Source organism: Excalfactoria chinensis, chromosome 4, assembly GCF_039878825.1.
Source record: "Excalfactoria chinensis isolate bCotChi1 chromosome 4, bCotChi1.hap2, whole genome shotgun sequence".
NCBI classification, from domain to species: Eukaryota; Metazoa; Chordata; class Aves; order Galliformes; family Phasianidae; genus Excalfactoria; species Excalfactoria chinensis.
The window spans coordinates 1,293,392-1,304,087 of record NC_092828.1 but is presented as its reverse complement, the minus strand read 5'-3'; the positions used below and the strand labels follow the sequence as shown (position 1 = coordinate 1,304,087).

At 51.0% G+C, this 10,696-nt stretch overlaps 1 protein-coding gene across 6 annotated transcripts in view; it reads left to right on the top strand.

Annotated features, from left to right (window-relative positions):
- The first annotated feature begins 2,771 nt into the window (after positions 1-2,771).
- The window catches only part of EXOC6B (exocyst complex component 6B), a 231,645-nt gene continuing 223,720 nt past the window's right edge, over positions 2,772-10,696 (top strand). For all 6 annotated transcript variants that reach the window (XM_072334652.1, XM_072334651.1, XM_072334649.1 and 3 more), the window contains exon 1: positions 2,772-3,011. In XM_072334652.1, coding sequence (XP_072190753.1) covers positions 2,914-3,011 — 98 coding nt within the window. In that variant the 5' untranslated portion in view covers positions 2,772-2,913. The remainder of the gene's footprint in view (positions 3,012-10,696) is intronic.

Sequence of the window (10,696 nt, the reverse complement as noted above, 5' to 3'; positions counted from 1 at the left end):
GCGGGTGTTTAACACATCCAAAGTGACATCCATCTGGTCCCGCGCGGCACCGGGGTTGGCAGCGTGACATGCAAGAGCTGGTGAACTTCAGAGGAGATGACAAAGGTGTTTTTTTGTCAGGCTTTCCTCGCCCATCCTGTATCCTTATAGCCACGCACTGTACGCTGGGTGGTCACCACTTGCTCATTTAATCAAGGGATGAAGCATCGATCGCCCCATTGGAGAGCTGCAGGGAGGGATGCTGGAGGTTTGTTCTTACAGCCAACTTCGTTTAGTTCCATCTCAGAGCATGAAATGCTTGGCGGCTTCTTCTCTTTTCTGCTCTTCATCCCGTTCATCTCACAGCCCATGGCATCTCCCAGCGCCCTGTGCAGTGATAAGGCAGCTGGGAACGGAGCCCTTCCAGCACACTCTTCACAACACAGGGTAATAATGATAATGATAACCAGTTGTTTCACAAGGAGAGATTAGCACCGGGGGCCACAGCAAGACCTTGGCAGCCAGGGCTGTTTGTGGAGGCTGGCAGTGCTGTCCTTGAATGCAGACACCTTTGGGGTTGTGTCACTTCTGAAGGGCTGCAATGAAACATGTGATATCACTGGAGTGGGGCTGCGTGCTCTTAAGGGGTCATAGCATACGGTCACTGCTATGGGGTTGTGATCCCTCCTAGGGGATGAAATGGGTTTGTGATCCCTACTGCCATGGGGTCATTGCCGTGGACCTGTATCCCTTCAAGGGGGAATGTCTCTACTATAGGGTTGTGACCCCTCTTAGAGGGATATCATGACCAAGGGACTGTGACCTCTCATGGGAGATGGAGCAGGGTCACCAACTTGGGTCTGCTTCCCCTCAAGGGAGAACAGCACTGCTGTGGGGTTATGATTCCTCATGGATGGATATTAGGGTTATGACCCTAATATAGAAGGTCACTGCCATGGGGCTGTGTCCTCTCATGGAGACACACTGTGAGGTCACTGACATGGAGACACATCATGATGTCACCTCCATGGGGCTGTGCTCCCTTATGGGGACTTGTTATGAGACCACTGCCATTGGGTCACATTATGAGGTCATTACCATGAGGACACGTTATGAGGTCGTTGCCATGGGGCTGTGCCCCCTCATGGGGACATGTGATAAGGCCACTGCTATGGGGACACGTTATGGCATCACTGCCATGGGGACACATTGTGAGGTCACTGCTGTCAAGCTGTGTGACCTCATGGGGGCACATTATGAAGGTCTGTACCACGGGGACTTGTTATGATGTCACTTCCACAGGGCTACGTCTCTCCATGGGGACACAGTGTGGGATCACTACCATGGGGACACAGTATGGGATGACTACTATGGGGACACAGTATGGGATCACTACCATGGGGACACAGTATGGGATGACTACTATGGGGACACAGTATGGGATCACTACTATGCGGACACAGTATGGGATGACTACCATGGGGACACAGTATGGGATGACTACCATGGGGACACAGTATGGGATGACTACTATGGGGACACAGTGTGGGATCACTACCATGGGGACACAGTATGGGATGACTACTATGGGGACACAGTATGGGATGACTACCATGAGGTCACATTATGGGATCACTACCATGGGGACACATTATGGGATCACTACCATGGGGACACATTATGGGATCACTGCCATGGGGACACAGTATGGGATGACTACCATGGGGACACAGTATGGGATCAGTACCATGGGGACACAGTATGGGATGACTACCATGGGGACACAGTATGGGATCAGTACCATGGGGACACAGTATGGGATGACTACCATGGGGACACAGTATGGGATCACTACTATGGGGACACAGTATGGGATGACTACTATGGGGACTCGGTATGGGATGACTAACATGGGGACACATTATGGGATCACTACCATGGGGACACAGTATGGGATGCCTACCATGGGGACACAGTATGGGATCACTACTGTGGGGACACAGTATGGGATGACTACCATGGGGACACAGTATGGGATCACTACCATGGGGACACAGTATGGGATGACTACTATGGGGACAGAATATGGGATCACTACCATGGGGACAGAATATGGGATCACTACCATGGGGACACAGTATGGGATGACTACCATGGGGACACAGTATGGGATGACTACCATGGGGACACAGTATGGGATCACTACCATGGGGACACAGTATGGGATGACTACCATGAGGACACAGTATGGGATCACTACCATGGGGACACAGTATGGGATGACTACCATGGGGACACAGTGTGGGATCACTACCATGAGGTCACATTATGGGGTCACTACCATGGGGACACATTATGGGATCACTACCATGGGGACACAGTATGGGATCACTACCGTGGGGACACAGTATGGGATGACTACTATGGGGACACAATATGGGATGACTACCATGGGGACACATTATGAGGCCACTGCTTGTGGGGACACATAGTGAGGTCAATGCCATGAGGCTGCATCCCCTCATGGGAGCACATTATTAGGTCACTGCCACGGGGCCGTATCCCCGCAGGGGACACATTATAAGGTCAGAGCAATGGGGACACATTATGATATCATCGCTATGGGGCTTCTTCCCCACACTGAGGACCCCGCTATGCGCTCACACAGCCCCGCATTGCCGCCGTTGAGGCCCGGCCCCGTCCCTCCTCCCCACACGGCTCCTCCTTCCTCAGCGCAGCCGCGGCTCTTCCCGCACTACGTTTCCCGGCCTGCCCCGCAGCCGGGCCGGGCCGAGCGGAGCTGGGAGGGCCGGCAGGTAGGTGGGTCCGCCGGGCGGCACGGCGCTGCTGGGTGCCCCGCCGGAACAACCACCCCCCACCCCCTATCCCCATCCCGCCCCCCCAACCTCTCCCCTCCACCCCCGCCGTGTGAAGATGGCGGAGCTGGAGAGCTTAGAGACGGCGGCGGAACACGAGAGGATCCTGCGGGAGATCGAGAGCACCGACACGGCCTGCATCGGCCCCACGCTCAGGTACGGCCCGGGCGGGGCGGGGGCTGCAGGTGGTGCCGGGCCGGGAGAGCTTCGGGCGGGCTCTTAGCCGGCTCTGAGCCGCCGTGTTCCCTTTGCCGACGTTGCTCTTGCTCTGAGGGGTCTGAAGGGCCGATCTGTGTTTCCTTGGTGCAGAGGAGCCCCCTGTGGAAGCTGCAGCCCCGCCCGGTGTGGGTTTGCTCACCGTCCTGCCCCGTGGTAGGAGGTGATGCCGGTTGGTTGACGGCCCTTTTGTTCTGCCATGAAACAGCTCTTTCTCCAGCTGGAGAGCCCGGCTGTGCTACCTGCAGCCTTATCTGTGGGTCAGGAGTGCGGGTGGACGTTGCCCTATCTGCCATCGCACTCTCCCATCCCAAGAAGTGTTTCCTTCTGATGCCCTTAAGGGGTTTTGGAGCTGTGCTTCCCGCTGTGTTGTTGTTCAGGAAGATGGAGAGCTGGCTGCCCGACCCGAGTTTGCTTCTGTGAGAGATCTTTTTCTTCCTTTAAATCTGATAGAAATGCATCATTCACCTTATATAAGCTCTTGCTAGGCAGGCAGCACGCTGTTAGCATCGCCGTCCGGATGGAAGCCATGCAATCGATTCAGCAAACAAGACACCTCCTCCCTCCTTCCCCCTGCTGAAAGGGGACGGGCTCCTTAGCAAGGTCTGCTGTGATAAGGCAAAGGGAAATGGTTTCCAACTCAAAGATCGGAGATCTAGATTGGATATAAGGAAGCAGTGTTTTACGCTAAGGCTGCTTGTGCAGAGAGGTGGTGGTGTCCCATCCGTGGAGGCCCTCATGTCAGGCTGGAGGAGCTCTGAGCACTCCCATTCCCCCTTGTCCTATCACTGTCCACCCTTATAAACAGCCGTCCTCTCTCCTGTTTATATGTTCCCTTTAAGTATTGGAAGGCCACAGTGAGGTCCCATCAGGGTCTTCTCCAAGCTAAACAAGCCCAGTCCACTCAACCTTTTTCTTCAGCCCTCTGATCATCTTAGTGACCCTCCTCCGGACCTGGCCTTGCTGTGGGGTTGCCCGTTTATCTGGCTGGTTTTGTTTTTAGGACATGGCCCTTTTCTTGCAGAAGTTCTCCTTAGGAAGTAAACCGGGTGATGCTGTTGATGGGACACGCTGAGAGTTGGGTTTCTCCACCAAAACTGAACCAACTGGTTCGAATGTATGGGAACTGCCACTGCTGGGGGGAACGTGGGTGGTTCTTTTTGTTCTGTTTCATAGAAGGAAGTGCAGTTAAACTCGTTCCTTCATATTAAGGCTGGATGGGTCCGTCTGTGCAGAAGAAAAACTTGTGAGCATCAGAGGCAAAGGGAGGTTTGTGTTTTGCTGCATTGCTTACTGAGGCCCAGCGGTGCTTCCTTAGGAGGCTTGTTCATGATCCAAGCACAAGCAATACCTGCTGCAAGGATCTTTAGGGCTTCAATTGGATTGGCTCATGGTAAACATGATGTGCTGCAGAGTCCGGAAAAGCAGATGATGGAAACTCTCAGTAAAGGTGACTCACTGCTGTGGGCATCATGGAAGAAGTGTGTCTTCAAGGAGCTGAGCTGGCTTCCCTTCCAGGAACAGCAGTCCTGAAGCAGAGCTCAGAAATAGGCTGTGCTGGGTCTTGCTGCCAACGTGTTAACGTTACAGTGCTGCACTGTTAGCAGCTTCCGACACAGAACTTGGTGCTATGGCTGCTCTGAGTTGTGCTCCTCGTGTGATGTTTGGTGCTTGGTCTGTGTTATCGGGGAGGTGGCCGAGGGGTTAAGATGGTTAAAGTGAAGGTCCAACCAATTCATCTGGCTGGGTGGGTTGGCATCCCACCCACCAGGGAGAGTTTTTAGTTAGAAAAAGGGCAAGTGTAGTAATTGGTGCCCTGGGGCAGGGGAAGGACGAGATGCCTGCTTGAAGTCCCTTCCAGCCCCATTTGTCTGGCTTTCTTGCTGTGATTTTTGTGCACATGTGGGACAAAGCCCCTCTATGGTGCTGGGGTGGGGTGTGGGGGGGAGAAATTCCCTTCTAAATATACAACAGGGGCATGAAAGGGAGTGTTGGGACAGCGCGGCTGTGTGTGATGAGCTGTGGCACAGATGCCATCCAGGTCTCTCTCATAGACATACATGAGGAGATGATTGCTGCCTACTCTCTCTGTTGGGATCCCTTTGCAGCTTCTAATCAAAGTTGGTCAGATTTCTCACTCTTCCCTAGAGCTCTTGGTATAAAATGCTCCATCTTCAGCCCAGCATTTCCCGTACTCCTCAATTATGCATTAATGGCTGCAGCTGGTGCAGAAGAAGGGCAGGAGAAGCGCTGAGGTTATTCCATCTGACAGCTGTGGATGCGGACTGGGCAGTGCCATTCACTTTCCTTGCCCTCAGCTGTCATCTGCAGATGAGCCCCTGTGATTGTATGCATTGCTAATCATCTAAAATCTGTTTCAACCCGCAGGTATTTTGCTGTCCTTTCCCCTTGTTGCTCTGCAGTGTCCTTTAACAGCAGATGTCTATTCTCTTTACTGTGAGTGGTGAGGTGCTGGGACAGCTGCCCAGAGAGTTGGATGCCCCGTCCATGGAGGTATTCAAGGCCAGGTTGGATGGGGCCCTGGGCAGCCTGGTCTAGTATTAAATGTGGAGGTTGGTAGCTATGCCTGCAGCAGGGGGGTTGGAGCTTCATGATCCTTGAGGTCCCTTCCAACCCAAGATTGGTTCTATGGTTCTGTTTTCTCGTGGTTAAAATACCTGCTGGTGATTTCAAGTAACAACTTCATCTTCTTTTCCATTCTGCAGCTTGAGCTCTTTAAATCAGTCCCTGCTTAGAACCTTTCTGCTCTCAGGATGTGTTTGCAGCTTTTGGTGTAGAACTTATACAAAAACCCTCCTGGCCACGTAGCCATGGCATTCTTGCTGCTTCCTCACTGCTTTGAATGAGGATAAAATCATGTCTGTGCTCTCCTGTTTGCACACTGAAGGCTTGGAGCAGCATTATAACATCATAGCAGCATTGTAACAGGATTTACTCCTTGGATGCAGTCAGATGAAGCTGTGGATCCTGCTCCTTGGTCTACCTGTCTTGTGCACTTGGCTCTGCTGCAGGACTGAGATCTGTGAGTGGTTTTCCTCTGTGGTTCCTTAATTTCATGAGCTGTTATTCTTCTAGTTTTGGTGCCATCTGCTAATTATATCATCACCCTTCCCTTCCCATTGAGGTTTTATTGGTTATGGTAGGATTAGTGCCGACCCAAACCCCTTTAGAAAGCTGATGGACATCAGATCAGCAATCAGTCATTCAGTGTGAGCTTTGAAACTCCAGTGAAAAATATAGCTCTGTCTCAGATCCGTCTGCTGATTGTGCTTGTTTGGAGCAATTACAAAGTTATTCAACCCAGGAATGAAATTGAGCATACTTGATAGGGGATAGTTTCTACTAAGCAGCTCTTGACTGAGATTAAAGTAGGACAGTAATGAGGCTCTGTTCTCTAAATCCTTTATCAACTTTCCACGAGCTGTCAGGGATTAGCCATGTCCCAGGTGACCTGTAACCACCTGCCTGACCCTTCTGTCATCCTGGCCATGTGCTGTGTTCATGTGCCAATAGGTTTCATTTAAGCAACGAGTTCTCAGCTGCAATTCTATAGGATTCTGGGCTTCCTGATTAATATCCTCCTTAATGAAAAGAGCTTCACCTGGCTTCCTCTTGTACAGATGAATCAGAGTAGGTCCTGCAACAGTCTGAATTGCAACTATCCCAGCCCTGTGTCTACAAGTCCATGTTCTGGTGCAGAACTTTGGGGCTTTGCTGTTTTGGACAGGGCCAGGCATGTGTTAGGGCTTTTGTTAGCCCCTTTGAGTGCCCAGCAGACCACTTAGTTGGTTGGGGAGCCCAGCTGTGCTCTGGAGGGTCAGATGGATGCATGGCATCGTGTAGTGATGTGCCGATCTTCTGGGCTGGATGCGAAGAATGAAGGAGAGCCAAGCTGGTCCTAATCTCTGCTGCAGTGGGTGAGATGAGGATAACGGTCTGCATTACAGATGTGAAGGGAGGGTAAGGACAGGCATCTGGCTTAAAGCTTTTCCTATTAGTATTTTGGAGGGGAGGCGTGAGGATGGTACGGTGCCTCCTGGTCGCTCTTGGGATTGCCTTTCCAGACAGTAGGCAGCTGTGCTTGCTGCAGTCTGCCCTTCGGCTGAGCCCTCCCAGGGTGAGGAGACCCTGCAGCAGATTTGGGATGGAGGGCATTTTCTCAGGCTATGAAACACCTTGCCAAGGTCCCAGGTAACGAACTGAGGAGCATCTGAAGAAAATCTACTGAACGCTGTGCAAACTTGGTGCTGATATATGCAGAGTTACAGACTTTGCTGTGTTGTTGTTGTTGTCATCCCTGCTTGGCTTTGCCTGGGCTCTGCAGGTCCCATCTCTGGGTTCATGTATAGCAATGTGGAACTGCAGCCTCTCCAGCAAAGGGGCCGTGGCAGAGCAGCTAGCCATTAAGTGCTGCCCACAGAGCTGGCTCAGGAAGCTGCTTATAACAACTGTAAATTGTCTGCTAATAAAAGCCTCACAGGATCTTTTGAAGCATCTTTCATCCCATTCTCCTGCCACCCAGACAGGGAAACTGCAATCTCCTGAAAGCGAGTCTGCGCCTCTGTTCATATGCACATAATTAAGTGTCTTTTACAAGACAGTTCATTGCAATGCCGCTGGAATTGTATTAGCATTCCCTTCTGGTCAGGCTGATGCCAGGAAGAGAAAATAGCAGCAACAGCTCTCATGAAGTCATTCAGCACCAGCAGTGATAGAGGACCGGTCTGCCTTAACCGTGTGTGGCATCGCCTGCAGGTACGCTTAATTTACTTAATAATTATCTCACGTTTTATGAGTCCTTTCTATCTGCCACGCTAAGGGCATCTTGAAGGATATTTTGTCTTTATTTTTAACTAAACAGCTGCTTATTCCATGGCTGAGGAAGCCTTGTAGTGCTTACTTTGCAATTCCTTTTCCCAAAGGATAGCAAACATAGTCTCTGGGAGAAGCTGCACTAACCGGGCTTGCTTAATCCAGAGAAAACAAGTCGGGTACACAATTTGTCTTCAGATATAGAACAGACTGATGAAAAGATGGATAAAAAAGCTCTTTAGATATTTTCTTTTATTGGTACGGGTCGTACCAGCAGTGCTCTGCTCAGGAGCTTCCAATGGATCTCCCCCAGATTACCCTTCAACTTCTTACTTAGCCCACCAGCTCTCTAACGTGTAAACATCTTAAAGCGATGAGTTCTGCAGTTTTAATTGCATGTCACACAGCTCAGCCAAGGTCTCTGCTGGGCTTGCTGCACTGCTCAGAGCATCTCCTGTTGTCAGCTCACTCCGTGGCACAAACTCTGGACTCATGCACGCATGCAGCAGGCATTCAATCATGCCTTTTCTTCATCGTTCGGATACTGCTGGTTCGGAGTGCATAAATATGCTTTTCAAGCAGTTTCATTGCCCACCCACGAGCATTTAATGCTTGTAGCTGATGCTTTGCAGTTTCCTTTTTCAGAAGGGAAGAAATGAAGAAGCACGCTGCTTTCCTTTGCAGTAGTAACGGTTCTCCTCCTTCTCACATGGAGGGACGTGATTTGGTGTAACAGCAGAGGATCAGGTTGGATGTTAGGAGACATTCCTACCCCAAAAGAGCAGTCAGGCAATGGCACAGCTGCCCAGAGAGTGGTGGGATCACCTGGGGGTGTTCCAGAGCTGTGCGGATGTGGCACTGAAGGATGTGGTCAGTGGGGATTGTGGGGTGAGGTGGGTTGGGGAATCTCAAAGCTCTTTTCCAACCTGAATGATTCAGTGAACTCTGTCAGTTATCTGTTTGGGGCTGGTTTGTTTGGCTCTGGCTGGATGTAGGAACCCAGCTCTGGGCTTGAGGCTGCAGGAGTTCTCATTGAGCTTTCCCACCTCCATCGTGTGCTCCTAGCAAAGTCAAAAATAGGCAACCAGTCTGCTTGGCTTCCTATGGGTGTGCCGTGAGAACAACATCCTATGATAAGATTTCTAATGCAGCTTTAGGTCACGGTGAGGAGTTGTTCCCCTGTGAGTGCCAGCCTGTTTCCAGGTACCATTCATCTTCCAGCACTGAGGATGCGCTGTGTGTCTGTCTGCTGGGATTTCAGCTCTGTGCTTCCAAACTTGTTTTGATTTGGAAAATCAGTGTCTGGATCATCAGCTCTCCTAGTGGGTTGGCCCAAGGCCTGGCTGTTTGCTGAGGCCAACGCACACTGCTTTGCATTTGTCCAGGCATTGCTTAGAGACAGAGGGGCTGAGCATCAGGAGCAGAAAGGGGAAGGATGAATGGAAAGATGAATGTCAGGAGCATTTGCCCCCTCTCTGCTGAGTCATGAGGAGCTCCAGTGTAAGGCTGGGGGCTGGAAGGGAAGGGAGGGAGGTTCTTGGCAGCATTTTAGCTGATGGATGAAGCCGCTGACTTCACTTTCAGACTGATGTCTCAGAGCCCAGTTGTTGAGCAGTGCTGACACGAGTGGCAAGATGGGTAAGGTGAGCACATCTGGTCCCAGCCAGTGGTGTCAAAATTGAGCCAGGCTGCAGGCTTTGTTTGTCACACTTTGTTTCAAACAGTGCTTTGGGATGCACATTGTTCCTATGCACTGCCTCAATGAGGGCTTTGGTGACTCCAGGAAGGGATTAATAGGAAGCTGAGATTCCTCAGAGTTGAGCTTCCTTACTGCTAGGTATAATCCTCTGGAAGGTGGCACCCATTAATGAAATATTTTCCAAATATGGCCTTTCTTAAGCTAGCTTTCCTTCTGTGTTGTCAAGAGCTGAGAGTAAAGACCAACTGAAGCAGCTCACCAATCCTTTTGTCCTCTCGCTGATTCAGAGAGCAGCAGACACCAAATGATGCCCAGAGCAGTGTGGGTGCCTCATCCCTGGAGCTGCCCAAGGCCATGGATGGGGGATGGAGGGGCACCCAGCCCATAGCAGGGGGAGGCTGGGAGGGCTTTAAGGTCCCTTCCAACCCAACCGTTCTAGACTCTGTGATGACTTTATGACTCTAATTGTAGCTCCTTAGAGTAACTATATCCTTCCTGTTAGATACATCTGCATCATTCTCAGCCTGCCTTTTCCTGACAGCCAACGTAATCTGCTTCTTGCTTTCAAAGCTGAGTGGAGTGGAGCAGGATGGTGTGTGTGAGGTCACGAGAAGTTAAGCAGAGCCTGAACCCCACGCAGGACACCCCTGCAGAGCTGTGGTGTGCAAGCAATAAGGGTTTGGGCAGGAGTGGAGATGTGGGGAAGGTCATGGGGTGTTGGTGGGACAGACTGATGGCTTTAATTCTGCATGAATTTACTTGTGGTCTCAGCTCAGAAATGTGTAAGCTTGTAGTTAGCAAGCCTGTAAGCTTGCCAACATTGCAAAAGGAAGGCAGAGATCTCCTCACCATGAATTCTTGGCAAGTCCGTGGCATCTGATTGTTAACGTGAGGACTCTTCAGTGAGCTTGTAGTGTGTTTTGTAGGGCGGCATGAAGGTCAGCAAGTAGAAACAAAGCAGATAGATCCTGTTGCAGAATAACCTTGCACAGATCAGACTTGTTTGACTGCTTGTGCGGAATGGAACACCTCACCTGGGAATTCCTGGTGCTCTGCTTGGGGCTGCACATCCACCAGTGGCAACACTGACCAT